Source organism: Bos indicus, chromosome 1 (genome assembly GCF_029378745.1).
Source record: "Bos indicus isolate NIAB-ARS_2022 breed Sahiwal x Tharparkar chromosome 1, NIAB-ARS_B.indTharparkar_mat_pri_1.0, whole genome shotgun sequence".
In the NCBI taxonomy this organism is placed as follows: Eukaryota; Metazoa; Chordata; class Mammalia; order Artiodactyla; family Bovidae; genus Bos; species Bos indicus.
The window spans coordinates 69945227-69973024 of NC_091760.1; the positions used below are offsets into that span (position 1 = coordinate 69945227).

At 42.7% G+C, this 27798-nt stretch overlaps 1 protein-coding gene across 1 annotated transcript; it reads right to left on the bottom strand.

The window, feature by feature from the left end:
• Window positions 1-60: 60 nt before the first annotated feature.
• On the bottom strand, window positions 61-27133 carry MUC13 (mucin 13, cell surface associated). Its single transcript, XM_070788758.1, has 12 exons — window positions 27064-27133; window positions 24316-25296; window positions 20247-20369; window positions 18885-18991; window positions 15057-15112; window positions 11336-11499; window positions 8635-8760; window positions 8192-8321; window positions 7507-7544; window positions 5801-5885; window positions 3019-3214; window positions 61-982 (listed from the first exon to the last, which is right to left on the bottom strand). The coding sequence occupies exons 1-11, from the start codon at window positions 27113-27115 to the stop codon at window positions 3019-3021; spliced, it is 2058 nt and encodes a 685-aa protein (XP_070644859.1). The 5' UTR covers window positions 27116-27133; the 3' UTR covers window positions 61-982.
• Window positions 27134-27798: the final 665 nt, after the last annotated feature.

Here is a 27798-nt window from a genome sequence, read left to right on the forward strand (position 1 = left end):
AGTGAAACTTAACCACCATTTGCATCACCCCAAGTCCCAAACACAAGGAAGGACACCATCTATTAAAGACATTTTATTTGTTATCTTTTATATTTCACAGCCAAGAAAAAAAATAATTAAAAATAACTTGCACGGAGACAGGACATTAGACACAAGCAAGGATACTGTTAACGTTAAAGAAAGACTGTGCTCGAGGTGACTGCCCCCATTCTTGGCTGTGTGTATGTTGGTGGCCGCTGCTGAGCCTCTGAGGGAAGGCTGATGCTTTGGTGAAGTACCTCTGGAATCTGTATCACAAGGCTCGAGGGACATTTCCAGTCCAGGCCTTCTAGTTGACATTAAGAAGGTCCTGCATTGCCAGTAACTGCTCCTCAAAAACTAAGACATATGTCTCTTTTTCTGTCCCCTGGGTGTGAGGCCAGGTCACAAACTCCCAGCAGGGAAATGAAATCCCTATATTTGAGGAACAGAAGTAGCATCTCTGTTTTAACTTGCTAGAGGATGAACCTGAGCACCTTGAAGGATGGTATCTCCTCCCATTGCCGGGACCTCCATAGCTGGTGTGTAAGAGTCTTCCAAAATTAGGCCACTTATCTGCAGTGTATCAACTCCAAGCAACATTCTTCTAGACTCTTCCAGGAGTGAATAATCCCAGGGAGCTTCCTTCTAGATAGGAAATTGTTATTGTTGCCCCACCAGGAAGAAAAACTAACCACTGTCCTGACTGGAGCAAATCAACTATCTTGCAAATGCTCACAGTATCTATATGCATTTAATTTCATAGGTACTTGGTTGGCAAACAAGCTGTATTCATTGTAAATAGTCACAACTTCCATTTGGAGAGGCTAGATGTTGGATGGAAGAGAAGTACCAAAGGCCAGATCTTCAAGGCTGCTCCCTTCTCCATCAGTCTTTTGAACATTCAAAATAAAAGCTCATATGAGTTGAGGGGCTGTAGATGGATCCAAATTCTTACAAAATTCTAGACAAAATGAGAGAGGGGAGGGGAACTCTTAGAAAAGAAGTATCCCGACAGAAATGCATAAAAAAATTTAGTTTCATAAATGATTAACACTGTTTTAAAATATTATTTGAATAATATTATTCAAATAGCTCTTTATGCACTTTGGCTTATTTGATCTTTATCCTCTGAAGTAGGCTTCATTTAGTTCATTTCACAGATGAGTAAACTAACCCAGAGAAGTCAAATAACCTGTCAGAGATCACACAGCTCAGAGCAGGAAGGGCCAGACTGTGAACCAGGTCTGTCAGATTTTAAATCCCATGCGTGCTGCTACTGCTAAGTCGCTTCAGTCATGTCTGACTCTGTGCGACCCCATAGACGGCAGCCCACCAGGCTCCCCTGTCCCTGGGATTCTCCAGGCAAGAACACTGGAGTGTGTTGACATTTCCTTCTCCAATGCATGAAAGTGAAAAAATAAAATGAAGTCGCTCAGTCGTGTCTGACTCCTAGCGACCCCATGGACTGCAGCCCACTGGGCCCCTCCATCCATGGGATTTGCCAGGCAAGAGTACTGGAGTGGGTTGCCATTGCCTTCTCCAAACTGAGCCACTAAAGGCCTTTCTTCAGAGGCAATACTTGAAGTAAGCATTCCACCAGTGTGAGAAAGGGAGGCTTGAGGTGAGTTCAATGGAAGGTTCACCCCAGGTAGGACCAACAGGCGTCCATGAGACATCCATTCTCGACTACTGCTAACTGGACCCTGTGTCCAACCCCACATGGCACACTTTGTGCAAATCACCCCTTCATGCACACATGAAACACTTAGAGTCTGTGACTAAAGGAAAATCAACCATGAGATTTGAAAATAAAACGACTCAGATTTTCCCAGAATATTCAAAGTGCGTTAAGACTCTCAAAGGATGGCCCATTCACCCGGGCCACCCACAGAAGCTGAGCTCAAACCTGGGAAGCGGGGACGCTGTGACCCCTTCCCTGGCCCTTCCCCCAACTTCCTAGGCCCTCCTTCTCCTCAGCCTCTTTACTTTTCTTCTCTCCTGCGATGCCTCACCCCTCCTGCTTCCTCTGTCTCCGCGCTCTTCCTCTTTTAAACAAGCCTTTTTTCTCCTTGCCTCTTGGGTTTCCCCCTCCTCGTCTCCGGCCCTTCTCCTTTGCCTTCTGTCTTGTCACTCCTCCTTGCAGGAGTCTCCTCTGGCAGGCTTTCTCCTTTCAGTGTTTCATTCGGTCACACTGAGCAATGCCAGCTACAATTCTCTAATACAAATCTCAGGAGAACAAGCTATTCACCTTGAAAGTCCTCCCAAGGGAAAGAAAATATTACCAGCCTCACTTGTTACTTTAGAAATTGACCAGGTTGCCTTGTGGTCTGGGTGGGAAGGAGAAGAGAGATTTGCCTTTATGTGGGCTGGCTGGAAAGGACCCATGTAAACATGGTTCCATGCTTACAACCAATAGTCCTTCCCAGGCCAGACCTACATTGGGTCCTAGGGCCTTCAGCAGTCTAGGAATTACCATCACAACCACTGGAGTTATAGCCCAAGAAATGTATAAAGAGACCTTAAGGGTATCTGAATTAAGCTTCCCTTTTTACAGCTGAGGAAATAGATGGTAAGAGAAATTAAGTGGTGTGTCTAAAGTCACATATGGGACTTGCCTGGTGGCTCAGATGGCAAAGCATCTGTCTACAATGCGGGAGACCCAGGTTCGAGCCGTGGGTTGGGAAGATCCCCTGGAGAAGGAAATGGCAATCCACTCCAGTACTATTGCCTGGAAAATCACACGGACAGAGGAGACTGGTAGGCTACAGTCTATGGGGCCGCAAAGAGTCGGATACGACTGAGCGACTGAACTGAACTAAAGTCACATAGATGGTCAGTGTTAGGGACCAACTGGTGGCTAATTATAATAGCTTCCTGATGAAAAATAAAAAAGGTCTATGGGGAAGCCAGGCCTGCTGCTGATATAGTAGCCCAGTCCCAAGTCTGCCCTGGGGCATTTCACTTAACAAAGGCAAATAGAAAGCATATAATACTCACCTAATAGTCTGGTCGGGGTATGTGCCTTGTGTAGGGGTTCTCTGGCTGGTTGTCTCTGGGCAGGTTCACCTTGATCTTAGGGAAGATGCTCCCCTCTGCTCCTAGATTGCTAAAGCCAGTCTCCTTGAGTCTCAGATTTCTTGAGTCCTTCTCAATCAAGGTCTCTTCTTCCACATTCATGCCTTTGTTCTTTAACCTGTAATTGGTAACAGAAATTAGGATCTGACAATGGTGGCAAGTTCCTTGAAGCAAATGTTAATATTCTTTTTTCAATATTTAAATTTTTTTAATAATTTCAAATTTACATCCTAAGTTACCCCCACCCCCCAAAAAAATTACACAAAGCTCCCATACATCTATCACCCAGAGTCCTCAACTGTTAACATTCCTGAACCATTTAAGAATAAGCTACAGACCTGATGTCCATTACTGGTAATACTTCAGTACTTCATTCAGTGTAGATTCCCTGACTCTCCGCATAAGCTCCATGTAACCATCAAAACCAGAACATTATCCTGATCCAACATTACCATCTATTAATAATTCTGCCTGTCATATTACATTTTGCTAATAATGTTAGTATTCTTCAGTGTGCCTTTGAATTACTTATGGAAATGATAGTAAATGTTAAAGAAAAAGGATGATTTGTGATACAGTTTTTCATTCAAGCAAAGTCAATTCTATAGAAGCACCTCAATGAATAAGATGAGTTCAAGGCATGAAGGTCTTAAGGAGAAATAGAAGTTTCCCAGGATCTGCTGCGAGCCCTCAAGAACCTCAAATGTAAGCATTCAGTGCCAAGTGGAAGGATTTGAGGTGAGGGAGGCACTTGCCTCCCTGCCAGTTACTCTGATCATTACCCTTCTTTCCTTCTGGCCCACAGTCACCCACAGTGCTGCTCTGTTAGAGTGGGTGGTAGGGCCAGAGGCATCCATAAAGGCCACAGGGCAGTCCAAGGGTGACTCTCAGACACTGGGGTGTTGTAAAGGAAGACCCATTCACCTGCTGACCCCGATAGCCAGCACAGAGTTCTTCCCTGTGACAACACTCCTGTCTATGGTGGCTGAGAAGAGGCTCCCTTCCCTTGGGAGTGGGCAAGAAATTCTAATTCTTGGAGGGCTTCGGGAGAAATGAATCCAAGGCTGAGCTAAGAGCAAAACCAGGCTCTGCAGCAGGAAGAGGGAACTGAGAACCAAGGCTGTTCCGGGACACAGCTCTATTGCAGCCCCTGAGGGCCCTGGAGACCATGGCAGTGAGCCAGTCCACCATGGAGGAGGCAGCCTTGCTCCGGAGCTGAATGTCCTGGCCCCCCTCCCCCTGGGAAAGGGAAGGCCATGTTCCCAGTTCCCAGCTTGGCATCCTTGCAATCAAGTCTCTGGGGAAGAGTTAATAACAAAACGGAGTGAAAAGGAAAAAAAAAAAGAAGAAACAAAATATTTTAGGAATGAAAACTATTTGTCCTCTCACATTACAGTGCAAGAAAACCTATTTGCCAAAATATAAGCTATGAGCCAAATACTGCTTTTAAAAAGTAGCTTTTCATTTTTTTTTAATCAGAGTGACTCCTCACGTGGCACATCTAGAATGGAATAGATGATAGCATTCCATCCCTGTTAATGGAGGGAACTTTATCTAAATGTGGAGTGAATGAATGGATCCTACTTAAGTTTTGAAAAAGGGCACTTAAGGCACCAAACTGAAAAACACCATGCAGAGATAATGTTTCTACTTAAAACCCAGGAGGCTCAGCTGAGGTGTCCTTGTCCTAGTGTTAGTCACTCCATCACGTTCAACTCTGTGACCCCATGGACTGCAGCCTGCCAGGCTCCTCTGTCCATAGGATTCTCCAGACAAGAATACTGGAGTGGGTTGTCATGACCTTCTCCAGGGGATCTTCCTGACCCAGGGATCAAACCCAGGTCTCCTGCATTGTAGGCATATTCTTCATCATCTGAGCCACCAGGGATGTTAGGCTATTTGCCGTGAGATTCTGGGCAGGGGTGACTTGATGAAAATTATATTTGACAATATCAATGGAGTTAAATATTGCTAACAAAATAGTTTTTTGTTTGATTTTTTTTTTTTTTGAGCAAATAAAGGTTTATTGTAGGGCAAACAAGGAGAATGAGTGGCTCATGCTCAAAAAAACCCAAACTACCCAAAGCATTTTTAATGACATCAGAAAACGGTTGCTATGTCACTTTATAGGCTTCCCTGGTGGCTCAGATGGTGAAGAATCTGCCTACAATGCAGGAGACCTGGGTTCAGTCCCAGGGTTGGGAAGATCCCCTGGAGAAGGGAATGGCTACCCACTCCATTATTCTTTCCTGGAGAATCCCATGGACAGAGGAGCCTGGCGGGCTACAATCCATGGGGTCACAAAGAGTCAGACACTACTGAGCAACTAACACTGATGTCACTTTATAGTATTAAGCAAAAACAAATCTCAACAAAAAATTTAAAAGCACAAAAGATACAAAATTGATTTTAAACAGTAGTCAAAAAACCTAGAAGGATGTATGCCAAAATGTTGGTTGTTTCAGGGTGGTGGGTTTTATGGGTGATTTTTTTATTCTGCTCCCTTACACATGTTCTATTTTCTTCAGTGAATCATGTGTAGCTCATAGAATCAGAAGAAAGTTCTGATGATAAAAGGTCAATGGTATTAGAGAGGTCTCGCCTTATTTTCCTTCTGTTGCCTGGGAAAGGCTGAATGTGTTTGGAAACCAGAGTGTAGTGCTGACGGCGCTGTGACCCAAGAAAGGGACACTTTGTCCCATACCTCATTGAGACGATGAGTGCAATCACCATGCCAAGAATGACGATGCCAGCAATGGTGCCCACGATCGTGAGGATCAGCTGAAATGCTGAAAGGGAAAAGAGAAGAGTAGGAACAGCTTCCCCCAAGCAGACGCCCCTGTCTACTGCACAGGTACCAGTATTCCCAGTGGTTTCTGGCCAAGAACACAATGGGGCTGTGGTCTGTGACCCCCCTTCCAGGGCCAGGATGAGTGGGGGCTCACTTCCTTTAACCCTGTGTCCACCGTCACCCCCAACTGTGTCTTCAGAACTCAGTCAGAAGAGACAAACTTGCCAGAAGAAAGAAGGCCATAAACCCAAAGGAGGCCATGGTGGCAGGCCTTCCTGGGCTTGTAGGGAGTGGGATCTCACCTGAGGTCCACTCTACCTCCTTACCTCTGCTGCCTTTGCCTGCCGCCATAACTGATTTTGCTGATAAACTTAGGGGAACTAGGTTGGAGTTAAATTCGTCCCTAATAGAGGAGCCAGGTAAAGACTGGATGGGATTGGTGAGGGAAGAGTCTGGAGGTTCATTCCCACTCAGTCTCCTCTAGATCTGGTCTGTTTAGTGTTCCTGAGCACTTAAAATGTCGTCCTGATGTGGCATGTCAGTGTAACGTACACAGTGGATTTCAAACACATGGTATGAAGAAAAATGTAAAATATCTCTAATAATTCTTATATTGATTGCCTGCTAGAATGATACTATTTTCCATATAGTAAGTGAAATAAAATTTCATTAAAAATCACTTATTTCTCTTTACTTTTAAAATTTTACGTAGAATTTTTAAAATCTGAAATTAAGTTTGAAGTTCATGTTGTATTTTTATTGGTCAGTGCTGCTCTAGATCCCTTTGATTCTTCCTGCTCCATGACTCCCCTTTATGCCACCTCTAACTAACCAGGATGCATGGGGCCATTGATCATTAAGTCTGGAAAAAAGCCTCAAAGGTCATCTGAGCCAAACTTCTCATGTTATAGGTAGAGACACTGAAAGCCCAGAAGGAAGAAATGACTTATCAAACCCAGGTTCACAACAAAATACAGTAGAAAAGAAGAGCATTTCTAATCACTAACTTTGTGGCTGGCTGGGAAACTAACAGAAATATTTCCTTCACCTTGGGTCATTGATCTTTAGTTCATTATATAAAATTTTAAATATAATACAGCTAGTATTGTCCCAGTCTGGTGAGGGTAGGGCATGGGAGGGAACAAAGCAACTGAATTTACAACAACATATCCCAAACTTGGAAAAAGGGAAAAAATTGTTAAAAAACACTAGTAGAACAAAAAGATGATTTGAGTACTTAAATGTCTGGTTTCCAGTTTTGCTCCACTATGAATGTAAACATTTTTGGAATATACTGGTCTTTATCCTTTCTAGTAGCAGACAATGAATATTTAATCTAATGCAGGAAATGAATACAATGTTGGGACAACCTTCTTTGGCCTGGGACAAGTCCAGGGGTTCCAGCCCATCTCTTGGGCTGAGTTCTATTGTTTCCCATAGCTGAGAGGCTCTACCTATGACCTAAGGGTGGGCATGGACTGGCCTGACCCAGAAGACAAACTCCAGGCAGATTTTCTTTCTCTTCATGTCAGAGACTTTGGGGGACTGGACAGAATTTTGAGTGTGGTCAATGTCTGTTTCTCAGAAGCTTAATAACAAAGGAAGACTTTTCTACTCACAGTCTTCACAGTTGATTCCACTGTAGCCAAATGGACACCTAAAATACAAGAAGGAAAAGGAAACTGTGGTAAAGAACCTTATGAAAGCAGGTCAGAGTTCCTACCCAACCTCCATGTCTTCTGTGCATCCTTCTTTCATTGTCTTCTCCCCGTTCTGTCTCCTCTTTCTCTTTTCTTCCTTATGCACCCCGATCTTCCAGGTAAGTACCTTTCATGGCTCTCGGGAAGATTGAGGGGGCATACAATGCTGTGTGGTTCCATTGGCTACCAGCTGAATGCTCCATCTTCAGAGCACTGGGAGGATTCATTGGTTTGGGTGAAGATGAGTCCCAGAGGCCTAGCACTTAGTGGGACCCCTCAAGCTGGGAGACCACATGGCTCACTCTATTACTTATTTGCTGCCCTGTGAGCAGGGACTTGCCATTTATATTCTCTGAGCTTTAGTTTTGTCACTTGAAAATGGGGGAATGAATACATTCCTGAAGTTGTTATTTGAGAAGCGTTACCTACTGTAGTTCCCAGCACACAGATAAACGTTCAAAAATTGGTGGTGGTGGTGCTGCTGCTCTGAACCTTCTGCCAGTGAACCAACTTCCCAAACCTAAACTCATATGTACATTACAAGCTCTGTCCTTTTCACCTAGCCTTAGCTATGAAAAGACGAAAAGGGGGTGATTTCTCTTACTCTTGACAAATCCCTTGCTTATCTTCCTTGTAGCCTGGCAGGCATATGCAGTCAGCTTTCACGCTGCTCCTCACTAGGCATTGCCTCTTGCTCTGTGCATTGCAGGTATCGGAACACGTTGCACCCAAAGCTTCAAAAGAGAGTGATTTCTGGGTAATTTTCAGAAACAGCCTCTTCAACCCCAAAGTGACACATCATAGAATACAATTTTTCACATTGCTTTTTCTGGGTGAAACTAGGCGCTCAGTGGCTGTGAAGTGGTACGTGGACCTCTTCACCAGCTCTTACTCAAGGCCCCCTCCAGGCCCGTAGGATGAAAGCCAAAATTCACATCCCTCAGACTGAAATGCACATGGAGGCTTGAGCAGGAAAGTGTGTACTTCGTGAGAATGCAGAAGGAAAGGGGAAAGAGGTGAACCATTTGAAGCAGATGGAACACTTACCAACACACATAGGCATCTGTGGTTTTGGTCTCACCAGCCCGTCTTTGCACTCACATAGTAAGCCATTGTCACAATAATTTTGGTCATTCGGTTTTTTACAACCATAGTAATCACACTGATCTTGCTCTGAGAGGCACAAATAATTCAAAGACATACTTAGCAAGACAATATGGATAAGCTAACTTGTGAAAACACCCCATTCCATTGTGGTCATCACTGCCTTTTAACACATTTTGGGATTCAACCAATGAAAATCCAAGATTCTGAAATTCAGCTCCCCAGTGGGTCTCTTCTGTAAATATTTCCTTATATAATTCAATTAAAATTAATTCAATCCCATGCAATAGAATTCTGTTCAAATTCTCTTTTGTACCTAGCTCTTTGCTGGGTTCCACGAAGGACACAGTAGCTGCATAAGTTTTGGACCCCATCTTCGGAAAGTTACATGTTTATACCCTTAGGAAGTTGCGACCAGCAACTTGTAACACGGATTTTAAGTACAGTGGGAATTCAGGGGCTCAGATAGCTAAAGATAACATGGAGAAGGTGGAAATTGGGCTAAGTCTTGAAAGAGAGGAAAGATTTTAATAGTCCGAGGCAAAGTCTAAGTGCAGTAAACAAGGGATGGAAAGAAGGAAAGGATTGTTGTCTGGGAGTGATGGGACTGTACTTGGGCAGGGGAGAGGCAGGGAGGTGAGGTGGAAGAAAGTAGAATTCTTGGCTCTGCAGTTGATTGTCTGGAGGCTTTTTGTTCAATCATTTGAGTTTTGGTGGGTTCAAGGTGTCTTCCACCTGTGAAATGGGGCTAATGCAAGTGTCTACTATAGGAGACTCAACAAATAATCGTCCCGTGGTTCATTCATTGGTATAGCAGGGTTAGAAGGCTAGGTTAAGGCCACTGACTTTTATCCTACAAGTCTGAGAATCCATTGTAGATTCTAAGCAGAAGCATGGCCATGAGAAAACCACCTTTTAAGAATGTTAGTCTAGAAAAAGACTGGAAGGCATTAAGGACAAAAAGATGAATCTGAAATAGATTAGGGGGAGAGAATAGGAGCAGGTAGAAGAGATGTGGTTACTCTCTTCCAAACATCCCAAGCCTGTAACTAACCTTCCTTTACCACCTGCTGTTTGAAAATGCCTCTAAATAAAAACTCAGAGAAAGAGATTTTACAACTGTTGACATAGAAGACAGACCCTGTCTTTGCAGCTGAAATGAGAGAGCAACAACTTTTCTCTAAAAGTTTTGAGCTCTCCCTTCCACATGCTGGGCAGTTCGTGCTCCTGTGGCCATCTCCAGCTGGGATCATTTGAGACTCTGTTAATGTATCTGAGAGCACATGCCTGGTCTCAGAGTGGAGAGATGCTGAGAGGAGTTGTCAAAAAGAGCAGTTCTTAGAGCTGAGGCCAAATGGTTTCAAGTTGGCCAGGCTCAGAGCTAAGGCAGTTCAAGTACAGCCAAATGGGAGAACTGCAAAGGGAACCCTAACTTTATCTTGAAGAATGCACTGGATATATTCATTTGATGACCATTATGAGTGGTCCATCCCCAAGCTGATCGGGACTCTCAACTTCCTCACACTTGCTAGAAATCTCATCTAGCCAAAAGCAGGGTGTATAGTAAGGTTTTGTCTTGCCCTGCTGACAATTTCATCTTCCAGGCGGGTATAGCTATTCTGACTACATGAATTGCTACTCTGGACCAAATTCTGACCCCCAAGGAGAAGTTTATTGGCAGGTAGAAGTGACTGGCTCCTTGGAAGACAAGGACCAAGTGATAGCCAGAAACAGGAGTATGACTTTGAGAGAGTAAATGTTGTAATGTTCAGAAACGCTAAGGTGTAGTTCCATGGTATGAGACTCTGGAAGATGAAAACAGTTCAGGAAAGTAAGAAGCTTTGAAAATGTAATCCTAACTGTGTAGCTGTAAATGACCCTCAATGAGCTATTAAAAAAAAAAAAAAAGTGGGAGAAGGCCAGGTAATTTAAAGAAACTGGCATGGTTTGCACAGGAAGTTCTCAGAGGAGAGATATAAACAAAATATAAAAAGAAAGTCCTGAAACCAAAGGTGGAAAATTAGAAGTATGACAGTCCAGAGTCCCAAATGAGCTCAGGCTTGTTACAAGCAAAACCCCAAACAACGACAACAAAAATCCAATTACAAAGAGCAAAGGGTTAAAAATAAAAAATGAGCAAATAAAGAGTGTGTGTGTTTTCCATGTCACAGGGGCTCATGGAAAAGGCCAGCCCTGGTTGGTGTGTTTATAAAACAGCAAAAGTGAACTGTTACAGCTCTCCTGCGGGCATGTGCATCTGCCTAAAGGGGAAACCGTGGAAGTAAAATTTTCTTTAAGCATTTGGAAAGCTGTAACTTGGTACAGAGCACTCCTGTTTCCACCTTTCTTCATCTTTCCCAGTCCAGAGGCTATTTATCCAAGGCTACCTTCGAAGAAGAGGAAGAAACTAGTCAGTTTGATGACTTAGGGGATGGTTATAAATGAGCAGAAGTCAAGTGACTGGGGAAAGGGAGGGAGGAAGAAAGGATGGTTCAAAGAAAACTCAGAGATGTCTGTGGATTCAATTATCCAGTTCTTCTGGCCCCCTTCACAAGGAAAGTAAAAAATTTACTTCTATTTATTTATAATAGAAAATGTAGATAGGTCTTCAGGTAAATGTTGAATAAAATTATTTAATACTTACGGTCATATCCTGAAAAGTTACTTGAGGGTGCATTAATCGCCTTTATAATGGCATTTGATATGGTTGTCTCATTTTCCTTTGTACTTTCTGTAAAAATGTTTACTACTGCTACGTCAACACCCTGGTTACCAGCACGCATTTCAGATCTTGCTGAAGTGGATGCGCTAAAAATGAAATGAATCCATCACTTGATGAATTGAACTAAAGCATCACCAAATTGGTCTTCAGACCTCCCAGACTCTCAAATCTCTCAGAGTTAGTCCCAACCCATTTTTTTATATCCACAGTTGAGGCTCAAAGAGGGAGGCCTGGGGTTGCTATAAGATGGCCATTTATAGACTTAGAGATCTCTACTCAATATGCATTCAGAGGAAATCTAGGACTATAGTAAGGTCCTAGTGGAAGGCACTTAGAAAAATTGTGGACAATCATTACTAAGTGCCTGGATTGAACCAGAAGTAGAATCAGTGACATGTGAAACAGTAAGCTGCCATTTTCTTTAGAAAATCAAGAGTAGATCTCCCGATGAGCTGCAAAATCTCAGATTTCTGCCTTGAGAGAGACAAAGGGATATGTATTCTTTTCTGCACACAGAGAGAGCAGTAATCAACCATATTGAGTCTGGATCATGCCCAGAAAGGGCCCAGAAAGCCAGCAGGCAGCTTCAAAGTGTGTGTGTGTGACTAGGCCTGGGCACACCTGACCCAGAGGAGAACTGATCTCAAGAAAGGAGGGGCCGTGGGAAGCATCAGACATGCACGCGTGCTAAGTTGCTTCAGTTGTGTCCAACTCTTTGTGATCCTGTGTACCGTAGCCCACCAGGCTCCTCTGTCCATGGGATTCTCCAGGCAAGAATTTGGAGTGGGTTGCCATTCCCTTCTCCAGGGGAACCTTTCCAACCCAGGGATGGAAACAGCATCTCTTTAGGTCTCCTGCATTGGCCAGGTGGGTTCTTTACCACTAGCACCACTTGGGAAGCCCAGAAAGCATCAGAATGTAATACCAAATCACATCACCTTGCTGCAAGCCATCCTAAGGGTCTTTCCCTCTCTCTAACTAACACTACAGTTGGGGTCCTGAGATCGGCTGTGCCAAGTTCTAATTCTTTCATTTATCCAAAAAAAATCAAGTGATAAAACCACTGAGAGAGAAAAAAGAAGACTTTAAAAAACTTCTTCCCTCTCTGATTTGTGTCCATGTGTTTTTAAGACTCAGGATATATTTTTGCAGTCCTATTGTTTTTCTATACTCCATTCTGACTTTTGAATAAATACAGAAGTTGGAAAACACAGCCAACCCTACTTAGATAATGTTTGCTGCTATATGGGTTCTGTGGAACAATTCAGAAAATCCAAAACATGAACCAAATTCTGTTTTTAGGAATGATCACCTCAAAAAAAGGAGTCCAAAAAGCAAAGTGGGCTTTAGAATCTTAAAGTTTCATGATTTGTTCATGGTAGAACTCAGAGGTAACAAAGGGAGGTACCAGGCAGTGAGAAAGGGGTACCTGGTACAAACTCGTCTTTATCAGTTGAAAGATGACCAGAGATCTATGGTATAATTTTGCAGTGGGGCTAGGAAAGAAATGCCATCCATAATTCATTCATCATCTGAAGAACCTACTAGCATACAGCTCAGGAGGCAAGACATTACTCATGGACGAGTTCAAGGAAAGGATGGAGTGGCCATGCACTCAAGTGACAAAAGGTTGTCGTATACAGAACCAGGGGAGAAGGCAACGGCACCCCACTCCGGTACTCTTGCCTTGAAACTCCCATGGACAGAGGAGCCTGGTGGGCTGCAGTCCATGGGGTCACTAAGAGTCAGATACGACTGAGTGACTTCACTTTCACTTTTCACTTTCATGCATTGGGGAAGGAAATGGCAACCCACTCCAGTGTTCTTGCCTGGAGAATCCCAGGGATGGCGGGGCCTGGTGGGCTGCCGTCTATGGGGTCGCACAGAGTCGGACATGACAGAAGCGACTTAGCAGCAGCAGCATACAGAACCAGGGCGCTAGCTTCCAAGTTAAGAACCCAGAGATCTAGACCCAGGGGAGCCACCATCTTCTGTGGCCCAAGACCAGTCCTAACTTCCCTCAGCCTGAGTGTCCTCCTCTGTCCAAAGAGAGATTGGAGTGTAGGAGGAATTCTGGGGATCCTTCCAATTCCAACATTCGGGCAGTAAATAAAGAGCTTGGGGATTACGAGGAGAGAGCACTGGTCTGGAGCCTAAGAAATGCCCTCTGAAGTGAGACTGAGGTCCATCTGCCCGCCACTGCCCCCAAGCTGGGGGAGTTGCTCCTCTCAGGACACTGAGTTCACAGGTAAGGTGTTGTCACCAAACACCCCTGGCTCCCTTTCAGTAACTTCCTAAAAATGGAAGGAGTGCCACAGTTTCAGGGAACCACTCCCCACCAAATGACTCCGTGGGACCAGCTCTCCATCACACTTGCAGGGTCCCCTATTCTGGAAGGCAAACAGATGGGAACCAATACATGTTGAAACTGACTACATGCCAGGTACTTTGCACAGGGAAGCTTTCCAACAGTATCTCATTTGCTCCCCACAGGGTTCTGGGAAAGTTGATCAGAGTAAACCAGATATACAGATTAGGTAACAAAATTCAGAGAGGTTAAAACACCCACCCAGTCACACAGAAATAAGGTGCCAAGACTGGGATTCAAGAAGAGGTTTGCCTACTACCTACTACTGTCATACCTCACTGTTCCTGCTTTTATCCAGTCATCCTGATGCATGAACTCCCTGTTGTCCCCTAAAGCAAGCCTAACACCCTTCAATGATGTATAGCCTTCAGTATTGTCTGCTGTGTCTCCAGCTTCCAGCCACTGTGTTGGGGCCCAGCCTCTCTGCCTGCTGCCTGTACCGTGCCTCCCGTTAGACTGCCTCCTGGCTACCAGTCACACGTGCCCCTTGCTCATCGCCAAGATCACAACTCACGACTTTTAGGGGATCTTCTCTTAATTCATCTTTTTCCACAAAGGATTTGACAATGTTTATGAAGATAGATGTGATAACAAAACCACAGAAATATAAATACATTAGAGCTGCTTGTTCTGCACGATTCTGTTTACCTTAGAGAGTTCTTTCCTCAGCCTGTAGCACTTGTGTATCGATATGCTTCAGAGAAGGCCAAGATGGAATCACTAATTTCTTGAGAATCCTCTACCTCTTTGGGTTTCCAAATAGCACACAGCCCTGGTCACCACATGCTGATACGCTCATTGCATGCCTGTTCTTACTGTAGAAAGAGCTCACGACAGGCCCTTCAGTGACCAGTCGTGTGACTGGGGACTTCCTGTCTGCCTCATTTCCCCCTTTGAAGGAAGAGATGGCCATGAACCATTCATTCTCCTCCAGGCCCCCTGGGATGCACATTCCAGGGAATGGCCAGGTGTGGTTTGTAGCCAAGGGATCAAACAGAACAAACAGATTCAGGTGATGTCCTGGACCATGTGAGCAAGTTGCTAAGTAGCCAATCACAGGGAACATCTTGCTATCCCCAGGCTACACTCTGCCCACCCAGGCCAGGGTCAATATGCATCTGAGTCAGGGCCCTTTGTGGTACTCAGACTGACCACCTCTTCTTGACTTGTGACTGGTCACCCTAGGACTTCAGTGCCATATGGGGAATGCAAGAGGAGACTAAAAGTTAGGGAACACAGCCTGCTTCCAAAGTACTCTGTCCACAGCAAACTTACCTTACTTTAACAATTACAGTCTGTCCGTATTCAGAATTGTTAAATGTATCTTTAAACTGTGGAGAAGAAGAACAGATTTAATAACAACTACAGCAAGGGGGAAAAGTAATAGTATATCTAGATTTTTAATATAAACCCATTTCTAAACTCATTTATGTAACACAGCAAATTTATTCTTTACATGTGCTCTAACACCTTTCAGTAATTTCTGCTTTAAAATAGGGTGATTCTGCTATAAGTCAGAGCTACCCAGGAAAAAGATGGAAACCTGAAGTGCTCAGTCAAATCAATACTCTTAAATATAGCGTGACTGACTTGTTTTCTCTTTTTGAAGTCATGTGAAGTTTTGCATCTTTGTTAGACTTTTCTATATGCATACTTCATACACTCATCAATTTACCCAAGGAAGACTTAAATGCTTACCTTCCCAAGGCATTATGCCAGAGACATAGATTACCAAGATGGGCAGACCCAGCCTATGATCAAGTTACACCATGTAACCTCAGATTATACCATGAAGCTGACAGAGGTTAAGTGCCAGAGATAATACAATCTTCCATGGAAGTTCAAAGAAACGCTCTTCCAGTCTCAGAGCGCAAGACAGGGCTTCATAAAGGAAACGGGCCATAAAGCATTTCAGTAGGTGGCACGGGTCCAGGAAGTAGACAGAGGAAGGAATAGCTCACACCAATGCTTGGGAGCAGTGTGGCTCAGAAGACAGCTGAAGGGTCAAGTTTCTCCATTTGTCAGCATTTGCAAATTTTAACTTCTTTGAACCTCACTTTCTCACTGGGAAATTTGAGACAGCAGTAATTCCCACCGAATAGGGCTCTAATGTGTAGAAAATGAGATGGAATACATGATACATAGCTTTGTGAGCTGGAAGGGCTCCAGCACTGGTAGATCTTATTAGGCCTGAGTTGTGTTCTAAGAGCAGACAACTTTAGATACTTGTAAAAGAAACTGGGACCTCTGGCAGGGGTGAGGTGGAGGTAGGCTGGAGGTCCCAGCTAGAAGGTAAGTTATTTGATGCCAAGAATGGGTTCATTTCCTCTTATGATACCACCGATACCTGCCCATCCCCAACTTCCATCCCATAGCACTCAGCATAGGGCCATCTCCAGGAAACACTCAACAAACACAAGCTGACTGATGATTGAAGAAATTAAATGTGAAATCATAACCTTGGACATGTCTTCCTCTCTTTGGACCCCAGTCTTGATATTTATTACATGAATGTTGAACTGGGTTGGTGCAACTTTTTATAATTCAAGAATTTTATTATTTTCCCCCACACTTTAAAAGATCATGGCACCGGTGTAATTTTAAGAGATATTAAAACATTTCTCTTATTCTAGTCAAATTCAAATAAATTTGATACTCTAGTTAAGGCTGAGCAGCCTTGTATCCAGAATATGTCTCTATTCCTTTTAATTCTTTTAAATATCAGAAAGAGCTAGTATTTCTGTAAACCATCAGAGCACTGCGAGTCTACGTAGGATCAAGTTCATTGGATGACCTCCAAGGTTCTATCCAGCTCCACTGTTGACCATTGGCCATTTACATTTCTTAAATCTCAAAAAAAAAAAAAAGATTGCAAAATTAGCATCTGGCATAGGAAAAAGGCTTTCCTTTTCTTTTTTCCTTCTTCCAGGTCATCCTTCGAGGATTTGAGGATATACACTTATTGATCTGAAGGGCCAAAAGGCTGGGCATGGTGGCAGGAATTATGCAAACAGGCCTGCCAGGCCCCCACTGCACAACAGAGCCAGCAGGGGAGAAGCAGCAGCCCTGAGGGTCAGGCAGGACTGGGTTCAAATTCCTCGTCCTCACTCATCAGCTGGGTGACCTTCGGTCAGTTTATTTAGCCTTCCTGATCCTTGACTACCTACCTCATCTGCTAAACAGTATCATAGTACCATCTTCCCCATGTGGCTACTTTGCGAATTAGAAATATACATAAAATGCCAGGTACAGCATAACAGGGAAACTTCAAATCCCTATGCAGCCTGTCCACTTGGATCTAGCTGGGGACAAAATAGACCCTGAGAGGCTTCTCAGGGCCTGAGCTGGCACTGCCCCGGCTACATGGTCTGCTAAGAGGACATTAAAGAAAGTAAACTGTCTTTCTTATCCTATCTCCAGGAGTTGCAAAGGAGTTCTGGTGTATCCCTTTAAGATTAAAAGTTTCTTGGATATTATAAAGTGCTCTATCCCCTCCCTGGCACCTCTGGGACCATCAAGATCTGACTGCACAAGTCACTAAACTAGTCTCTGAAGACCAGGGGCCTAGATCTGTAGCAGGAAAGGCTTCTGGACACTCATATACCCAAATCATGTTGGGAAATGCAGTGGCCACAGTGGCCAGTGCTCAGTAAAGCCACATGAGACAGCTGAAGGATTTCCTAGAAATGGAAACACTGGTGTTGCTTATCCTCAATGTGCCAAATATCATCTGAACAGGAAATTGGACTATAGATCCAGGGTAAGAAGCTAAGTCACAGCCAGCAGGCCACTCATGCACAAGAGGTAAGGCAAAGGGGCTCAGGCAAGCCTGGGATACAGCAGACACAGCTTTTATCACAGCAGTGCCAGCCACCGGCTGTTTGGTCATGAGCACGTGCTCTCCCTGGACTATCTGTAAGATCATTTGGATAATATTTTTTCATGTTTTAACTTCTAATAACAAAACTCTTTTATAATTACGTAATTTCAAATGTAAACACACTGTCATAGAGTAAAACGTTAATTTTTTTTCAAATTTGTATAAAATGCTTTATTGGTTTCTTTAAAAACACAAAAACCATAAAGCGCGGTAGCTTCTACTGTAGAGCCTCTAATCTAATCAAATTTCATTTGAAAACTGAGAAGACAAGATTAAGAGTTAAAGCATCATGCCAAAAGCACACACTACTAATAAAACACACAACTCTGACAAACCTCACATTCATCCTCATGCCGTACTCCAAGGATCTTTGACATCTTTTGATTTTTGACTTAAAAGAGGTGTGTTTATCTTCTTTACATAATTTTTAATCTGTCGCTAGATGCTGTTATTCTGTACTTTGTGGTCCATTTTCATGCCACCATGCTTCGTGGGCCCCCATTAAGACATTCGTTTTTTAAAGTCTTTCTCCACCTAGAGTTCTGAGATATATTCCCAACCTAATATTTTTCCTTTCAAAACTAAATTTTGAGAAACACTGGCTGGACACCCTCTCTGAGACCTTCCAGACCTTCCTGACATATGTGGTTCCAGAATAGAGATCTCCATCTCCTCCATGTCTACACACTCACTCACAGTAATCAACATGAAATGAAATTGTTGTTCACTTTGACCTTTTTGACAACGGGATAAAGAAGTAATGTTTATTAATTCAGATGGAGTTTCTCCTCCAGACATTAAAGAAGCCAGACTATGTATGCCAAAGGAAAAAATACAATTTTTCAATTTTTTTCTCTTCAATTCTATGGAAATAATTTATTTTAAAAGAGCATTACATTTATCTGCCCATTTAATCAGCCTCTGTAAGAAAGAGTATGGCATGGCTAGAAGTGGCTTTGAAGGCCCTTGGCCGTGCCTCGTATTACCTCTGGTTGCGGGATCACAGGGAGGCCCCCAGGTCCTAGAGGAAGAGCCCAGGCACCAAGGAAGCAGTGACACTGGGAATTTGGAACAGCTACTGTTTACAGACCAATAAGGGTACATTTCACTGTTTGAAACACTGGGATAGCTGTACCAGCCTGTACCACCCAAACGCCAGTCTATACAAGTCAGTGTTAGAATAAAGAATATTTATAGAGGAAGGATGTTTGGAAAATACTTACAAATGTAGTAACTTGAATGTATAAATTCTGATATGCCTCAGAAGCTTTATTTTCAAGTTCAGATGTGTATGATATTTTGACCTTAATTGTACCAGGGAATATCTTTCCTGAAATTTAAGCAGAATCCTTCTGTGATATTCAATGCAAATAAGGTCCATTTTGCTTAAAGCATAGATTGTTTTTAAATTCTAAACATTTTGATGCTACAGTAATTCTGGAAATATGAAAAACATTACCCCAAACCCAACCTAACCTATCACAATTATTCTCATTTTGGTATATTTCTCCCAGCTCTTTTGTGTGTGTGTAGGTGTCTAGTTTGTATCATTATAATTGCAAGTTTATATCATGAGTCTTCTTTACTGACTCTTAATAGTAAACATTTTTCCAAATCATTACTAAGTCTTCATAATTATCCTCTTAAATGCTATATAATATTCTATGAAACACATCTTTCCTTCATTGATGGAGTCACTCTTTGTTTTCAATGCTTTTAATTATTCAAAAGGAAACAAAGTTTGCACAAACATCTCAATGCACAAAACTTTTCTATTTTTGGGGTCATTCACTTACAGTGGATCCCCAAAATGAGATTACTCATGCTAACAACAGGAACAGCCATTTGGCCTTGGGGATATCTCTAATCCCTGTGCCAACACAATACATTCATTTCCAGTCCAGTTGGCAAGAAGGGATATTTCTTTTTCATGAAACAGACAAAAACATATAGCTCAGGAAACAGCCTTGGACTTTTATAGCACCCAGCTGATCTAACCAAAAAAGTGTAGTGTCAATTTGCTCTTAAAGTCCATTTCCAGAGCTGAGAAGTTCTTAAGTCTCCAAAACTAAGATTTGGTGTTATGGTACAAGCAAATCCTATGACAAAAAAAAAAAAAAAAAACGAATCCAAAATCAGAGACCAGGTTCCTGGCTTGTCTGACTCTGTAGCTTTAGGAAACCACCTCGTCTTGCATCAGTGTCCCCATGTAACAGCACTGCTTTGTATTCCTGCAGTCTTTGTGGTTTTACACACCCACATCTCTCATTTTACACACGTACCTTTCTACACCTATCATTTTCATTTTGACCCCATGGCACTGATCCTTCAACCAGATAAAGTGAAGGGACCCATTCCCTGCCATACTTCTAGAACTAGTTCACATATCTGAATTGGTCCATCTCCTCTCCCACTAGGTTCCACTGAGATAAAGGCAAACTTTTTTTCTGCTTGGCTGGCCTTTGTTGCCTGCACATTTTCTTCTCCTTTTAATATTCCAGAAGCTCTTTTCATCATTATTTTAAGTTTTCTATTCCCTTTAGGCCTGAGATGCACATTCCCATTGTTCAGCCTTTGTAACTCACCTTTATTGCATGTGGAAGACTTATAGTAATATCCTTCTGAACACAGGCAAAAATAATCACTGAGCAGATTAACACACAAAGAACCATCCTTACATGAATCCTCTTTGCAAGGTGTGCTGGGACCTGAGATACAGTAGAAAGAGATTAAAAATCTACGAGTGACAACAAATAACACCTGGAAATATACTTTTAAATCTTCACGTCTCCCTCCTGGGCACTTTCTATTACTTGGCTGTTACGCCATGGTATACCCTTAGAACAGCTAGAAACAAACACATATTTTCTTATGTCTCTAGGAAGATTGTTGCTAAAATTCTAGAGCCAAGCACTTGTCAATAGTAAAGGTCAGAGGTTGGTGAGTAACAGTCTGCTCAGAAAGAGATCCCAGTGTTCTAATTCCAAGGAGTAAGGAAATACTTTGGATTTCACAGATCCTCCAGAACTTTGATGTCCGCTCCTCTAATACTAGGTGGGGTGCTCCAAAATCATTTTAGAGAAAGCACCATATTTTTTTCGGAAGATATGAATGACTGACTTACAGGGAGGACCAGGCAAAAAACTACCTGCCACCCAAAACTAGATATTATACTCTGGTTAACATACATGGTATAGGAAGGGGAAGGGAACAACGTGGATTAACTCAGTAAAAATTCTAAGAGGAAGTGATGAAGGGCCACTCTACTTTCTGGCTTTCCGAGTGGATGACTGAATAAATGGTGAGAAGAATATTACCATGGTTTCTACACCACTGCTGAGGATTCCTAGATCAGACAGCGTGCAGCATCTTTTCTATCTTTGGAAAACTGACGGGATCCGAGAAGAGAAATCACCAGTTAGCCAAATGGCGATCTTGGCTAGCCATTTCCCTCTGTCAAATGAAATGATTCTGAGCTTTGATTTCAGAATAGGTTGAATGACTGACAAACTTCAGAGCTGTCTTAAAATTCTTATGGTTCCATAGGTGGAAATCGTTGCTTAAAAAAAAAACTACATATAAGGTACAATGTATATAACATGGTCTCTTTTTTATTGAAGTATAGTTGATCTACAATGTTCGTTTCAAGTGTACAGTATAGTGATTCAGTATTTTTGCAGATTATACTACATTAGAAGTTATTACAAAATAATGGCTATAATTCCCTGTACTATATAATATATCCTTGTTGCTTATCTCTTTTATACATAGTAGTTTGAATCTGTTAATCCCATATTCCTAATTTGTCCCCCTCCCCTTTGGTGGTTTGGAGAAGGCGATGGCACCCCACTCCAGTACTCTTGCCTGGAAACTCCCATGGACGGAGGAGCCTGGTGGGCTGCAGTCCATGGGGTCGCTAAGAGTCAGACATGACTGAGCGACTTCACTTTCACTTTTCACTTTCATGCATTGGAGAAGGAAATGGCAACCCACTCCAGTGTTCTTGCCTGGAGAATCCCAGGGACCGGGGAGCCTGGTGGGCTGCCGTCTATGGGGTCACACAGAGTTGGACACGACTGAAGTGACTTAGCAGCAGCAGCAGCAGCATAAACTTTAACCCCATTTAAGCTATTTTTTCTATAACTATGGGCCTAATTCACTTTTACTAAAAAATAAAATAGTGCTAGTGAGGAATGCTCATACTGGTGGGAATATAAATATAAAGCATAGCCATTTCAGAAGACAGGTTGGCAGTTTCTTACAAAACTAAATATATGACCCAGCAAGTGCAAGCTTTAGTATTTACCCAATATAAATGCTAAACATTCACTTAGTATTTACCAACCTTTTTCCACTCAAAACCCTGCAAATGAATACTTAGAGCAGTTTTATTCATAATTGCCAAAACTTGGAGGCAATCAAGATGTCCTTCAGTAGGTAAGTGAATAAACAAACTTGTACAGCCAGACAATGGAATATTATTCATGTTCAAGCCTTGACAATTAACATGGCGGAATCTTAAATGCATATTACTAAATGAAAGCAGCCTATCTGAAAAGGCTACATACTGTGTGATTCCAACAACATGACATTCTGAAAAAGGCAAAACTCTGGCAACAAAAGATCAGCAGTTGCCAAGGGTTAGCAGGGAAAGAGGGGTGAATAGGCAGAGCGCAGCAGATTGTTAGGAAGGTGAAAATGGTCTTTATGATGGATACATATCATTCCACATTTGTCCAAACCTATAGAATATACAACACCAAGAGTAAACCCTCAGTAAACTGGACTGTGACGTGTCAGTGTAGATTCATCAGCTGTCACAAATGTACCCTCTGATGAGGAATGTTGATAATAAGGGAGGCCGTGCAGGTATGGGGGCAGGGAAATATGGAAATCTCTCTACATTTCTCTCAATTTTGCTGTGACTCTAAAACGTCTCTAAAAAATAAATTCTATCTAAAAAGAATATTTTTAAGAGTAAAAGAAAAAAACAAAACAGGCTACCTGGACGTAGGAGGCATAATGCATGCAGTGTCTCACAAACAATAAGGGCCAGCCCTCTAACAGGGTGTTAACCAATATTCTAAGTAAAGTAAATGGCTTTTTAAGAAAGCCTAACCACATTGCAAGGATGATTTGGAAAAGCCTAGGGAAGAAGTCGAGTGCAGCACCATTTTGGATATACTGGTCAGATGACTCCCAGTGTGGCTTTCTCCTTGGCAATAAAGGACAGACTCGGTAGCATTTCTGTGTGCCAGGAATAAAGTCACAGGATGTTACAGTGGGAAAAGGATTTTGTGGCTATTTAGTTCAATCATCTCTTTTTACAGGTGAGTATGTTGAAGCCAAAAGAGAATTGGTTTGGCCCATGCCTCACAGTTAGTATAGGGCCAGAACACAAGAAGGCTTTCTTACTCTGACAGAGGGTCTAGGGAAGCAGAAATGGCATGGAAAAGCTCCCTTTCCTGACTACAGGAGAACTGATTGTATAGCTGTTCCAAACATGAAAGAAGATTGGGAGTGCACCCTCTGGCTCCATTTCGTTAATCAGTTATTTCTTAGATCTACCAAAGATTACTGAGGAAGCCAAAAGAAGAATGTATAGGAAGACATCAACTTGCTCTTTGACCCTGGGCAAGTGGCTGCCCTCACTGAGCCTCAGTCTCCCTAACTGAGAATAACAGGGTTTATCTAGATCCTTTAAACATAGGTTTGAGAACTCTTTTAGACCAGGGGTTGGAAAACTATGTCATAAGCCAATTCTTGCCAGTCCTCCTCTGTTTTTGTAAACTAAGTTTTATCAGTACACAATCAGCACATTCATGTGTATATTGTCCATGGCTACTTTGATGTTAATATGACTGAGTGGGGTAGTTGTTTAACAGATCTTACTATGGCCCACAAAACCTAAAATATTTATTAGTTTGCCTTCACTGGTAAAGTTTACTGACCTCCGCTGCTAAGTCGCTTCAGTCATGTCTGACTCTGTGCGACCCCAGAGACGGCAGCCCACCAGGCTCCCCCGTCCCTGGGATTCTCCAGGCAAGAACACTGGAGTGGGTTGCCATTTCCTTCTCCATTACTGACCTCTATTCTATACCAAACTTTGGGAAAAGAAGCAAGTGTTTCCTGTCTCAATAACTTAGGCCGGAGGTCAATCTTCATCTCTTAGACAGTATCCCTAAACATCTGTCCTTTGGATCATGACTCTGGTAATGTCACATGTTTTCAATAACATTTGATGAAGAATCAGGGTAGAACTGGCTCCTTTCTTCAGTAGACCGAGGATCTAGTAGTGGGGATCTCATCAGTGCTTATTAGCACCTGACCTCAGAGAAAAGAGACTATTTCTAAAAATCTCCTAGGGAGAGGGAAGCTGCAAAAGTAGCTTTCACAAAGTCCAAGTTTAAAAAATTTTCCACATCTGGCAAGTAGCTTGAGGAAAGAATAGAATGGAACTGCAGGTAATCTTTTAGCATCTCTGCCATCACTATTAGCCTGTGTGACCCAGACTTTTTAATTCCAGGGTTTTATATCCAAGGACACCTTGGGTTTCTTTACACACACTTCCCTTCTCTGGCAGAACGCACATACTTACCATCCTTCACAATACTGTGACTCCTTAGTGAGGAGATTTGAGGAACTTGCTCTTACCTGGAGTATGTATGGTAGAAGTAGACGTATTCGAGGAGGGAGTAGGAACTATACCACCTGCGGGAGTAGGTGTACTCGTAGCAGTGTTAGGAGTTGTACTCTCTGTGGTAGCAGATGTGTTTGTGGCAGTAGAGGCTGTACTCTCTGTGGTAGCAGGTGTGTTTGTGGCAGTAGAGGCTGTACTCTCTGTGGTAGCAGGTGTGTTTGTGGCAGTAGAGGCTGTACTCTCTGTGGTAGCAGGTGTGTTTGTGGCAGTAGAGGCTGTAGTATCTGTGGTAGCAGGTGTGTTTGTGGCAGTAGAGGCTGTAGTATCTGTGGTAGCAGGTGTGTTTGTGGCAGTAGAGGCTGTAGTATCTGTGGTAGCAGGTGTGTTTGTGGCAGTAGAGGCTGTACTCTCTGTGGTAGCAGGTGTGTTTGTGGCAGTAGAGGCTGTAGTATCTGTGGTAGCAGGTGTGTTTGTGGCAGTAGAGGCTGTACTCTCTGTGGTAGCAGGTGTGTTTGTGGCAGTAGAGGCTGTAGTATCTGTGGTAGCAGGTGTGTTTGTGGCAGTAGAGGCTGTACTCTCTGTGGTAGCAGGTGTGTTTGTGGCAGTAGAGGCTGTAGTATCTGTGGTAGCAGGTGTGTTTGTGGCAGTAGAGGCTGTACTCTCTGTGGTAGCAGGTGTGTTTGTGGCAGTAGAGGCTGTAGTATCTGTGGTAGCAGGTGTGTTTGTGGCAGTAGAGGCTGTACTCTCTGTGGTAGCAGGTGTGTTTGTGGCAGTAGAGGCTGTAGTATCTGTGGTAGCAGGTGTGTTTGTGGCAGTAGAGGCTGTAGTATCTGTGGTAGCAGGTGTGTTTGTGGCAGTAGAGGCTGTAGTATCTGTGGTAGCAGGTGTGTTTGTGGCAGTAGAGGCGGTAGTATCTGTGGTAGTTGGACTTGTGATGGTAGTAGTTGCAGTATTTGTGGTTGAAGGGGTATCTGAGGTATCGTTTTGGTTCGTGGCTGGAAGAATAAAGATATCAAGTTTCAGAAAACAAAACACTGAACATATAATGGCAGTTGCTATTATTTAATACTAATTAGTACCTAATCCATTTTTTCCTGAAAAATAAATGCAGTGGACTATATTAAAAATAAAAATACATGACTACTTCTAAAAAAACCTGACATAAATGAAATTAAATATTGAACAGACAAAACTGGAAAAATGTTACTGGGGAGTTCTCTGGTGGGTGGCCTAGTGGTTAGGATTCCGGGCTTTCACTGCCGTGGCCTGGGTTCCATTCCTTATCATGGAACTGAGATCCTACAAGCTGTGCATCATGGCAAAAAAAAAAAAAAAAGTTACTGAAAAGTACGATGACGGCAGTTGGCCTGTTAGCTCAGCTGGTTAGAAAAATATGAAGTTAATATCATTTATTAATTGCTATTAATTATAATTTATTACTACAATTTGAAATATAATTATACATTAATATCAACATATATTATTATGAGATGTAATAGCATTTATGTCTGTAGTTGCAAAACTATCAATCTGAGTTTAATATTCCTCAGAGTAGTTCTCAGTGAGGACAATTGAAAATGCCACCAGGGGACACTGTTTACCACCTGTAAGTGGCTTCCTTTTTGTCCTTACAGTTCATGGCAATTACCCTAATTTTCCATTACAGGACATACTAGTTGAGGGATGGTAGAGAAGGGGGTATGTTTAAACAATGATAAAAAATATCCCCATTAAGGTATTTAATGTATCAAACTTCTTTCAAGATGTTTTCTAGTGATGTGTACCCAATTCTTAATTCTAAACACAGGAACTTTTTAAAGAGTAAGATGAACAGAGATGATCTTTGCCCTAAAGGCTATGGTAATCATCAAAGTCATCTTTTTTCCACTCTTAGGAACCCCTGGACACATGAAGTAGTAAACTCTTAGTAATCCCATAATCACTTTTCTAGAACACTTAATTGTCTCCAAGAGCTCTGAGAATGATGGTCAGTTTAAAAGAAATAATTAAAAGAAAAGTTTTAGTGAGGAAGCTATTCCTAAACCTTTGGATATAGAAAACTGCTGAAGATGCTACCAGATTTCCCCTTGGGTCTTGGACACCCCTGGATGGTAGAATCTGGCTCTTCACCTTGAACAAGGCCTGGTTTAACCAGTCAGTCATAGGCAAGTGTCCTTCCAGGAACAAGAGAACAGTTGACCAGCTCTGGCCATTTTGACTGCTGCTACCCTGCTCCTGCTGCTACCCTCACTTATCAAGGGCTTACCTGTGCCCAACTGTGTCTGTGGAACAGATATGAGCATCAACATTTGACAGAAGTGCCACCAATACTCAGAGGATTAAGGGATTTGCCTAGAGATAAACGCTAATTCCCAAGTATAAGGGGCAGAAAACTCTTGATGCCACATTCAGGGATTAAACCAGGTCCATGCTCTGCATTAGGACCCAAATGACATTTGGGCATTAAACAGAAGGAGATTCTAGGACACTGAGCTCTTGGAACTACTTGGCCTCAGGACTTTCAAGGGCAAATCTCAGGCTCTCTGAACCCCAAATCCTAGTCCAGAAATTTCTTTTCACTACTGTTCTATCTGCCTTCGTCACAGACTGAAATGCCTTGTGTCTTTGAGCCCCTAGGAAACTTCATCCACAACACAGTCCACCTAATGGGGCGGTGGGAATTAGTAGCTTAAACCTGCTGATTCTATCTCAGAGACAACAAACATGATTAAAGGAATGAAAAAATTTTAAGGGTTCCTTACCTAAGGCTGGAAAAAGGAGGACAAGAACAGCGAGGTGAGCGAAGGCTTTCATTTTGGATGTTCTCGCTAGGTAATCCAGGAAGGAAATGATTTGCCTCCAGCTACCTTTCTTTTAAACTCTGTCTCGGGTTCAAAGTCCAGTCATCAACTGACGTCAAACCCAACAGAGGCAATTACTAGTTAGGGTTTGGTCGTATAACATAGGTCTCTCTCGAGGTTTTGAGATCAAAGAGGTGAACCAGACCTTACGGATTATTTTTTCTGTCTCATAGTCCAAAACAACTCAGGACAGTCCATCCAAACGTCCTTGGGAGATTATGGAGTGGAGGGGGGAATGTTAATGTCTTTATATCCCAAACATCCCCAAGTTATCACATTTTAGGAGGTCACATTTCTCTAAACACCCAGTAATAGAGTCTGGGCCCCTCGTGCTGCGATGGAGTGCAGGAAATCCAGTTTCCTCCAACTGTAGTTCTGAGAATCCCTGAGGTGTCCTCATGTGTTTCCCCAGACTGTTTGTTGCTGAGCTTTTATCACCTTTTGCTGTGGATCACTACTGTGGGTCTCTTTGATGACCACTTCCAACAACTGTGTATTCATGTCTCCAAGTTTCCCTGGCTCCCCACATATCACTGTAACTGGACATGGCCCCCCCTAATGTTCTCAAAAGCAGTTAATATAATGTTGTAGTATTTAACTTTACTGAGAGCTTGTGGATAACAGGTCAAGGAGGGA

What these genes read in the sequence shown, in the direction of transcription:
- MUC13 (XM_070788758.1), bottom strand. Translation starts at nt 27,115, where the DNA reads ATGAAAGCCTTCGCTCACCTCGCTGTTCTTGTCCTCCTTTTTCCAGCC. An exon ending in TTCTACCATACATACTCCAG is followed by an intron (nt 20,370 to 24,315) that starts GTAAGAGCAAGT and finishes ACTGTATCTCAG; the next exon opens with GTCCCAGCACACCTTGCAAA. An exon ending in TGGAATCAACTGTGAAGACT is followed by an intron (nt 5,886 to 7,506) that starts GTGAGTAGAAAA and finishes TTTCCCTTTCAG; the next exon opens with CATTTCAGCTGATCCTCACG.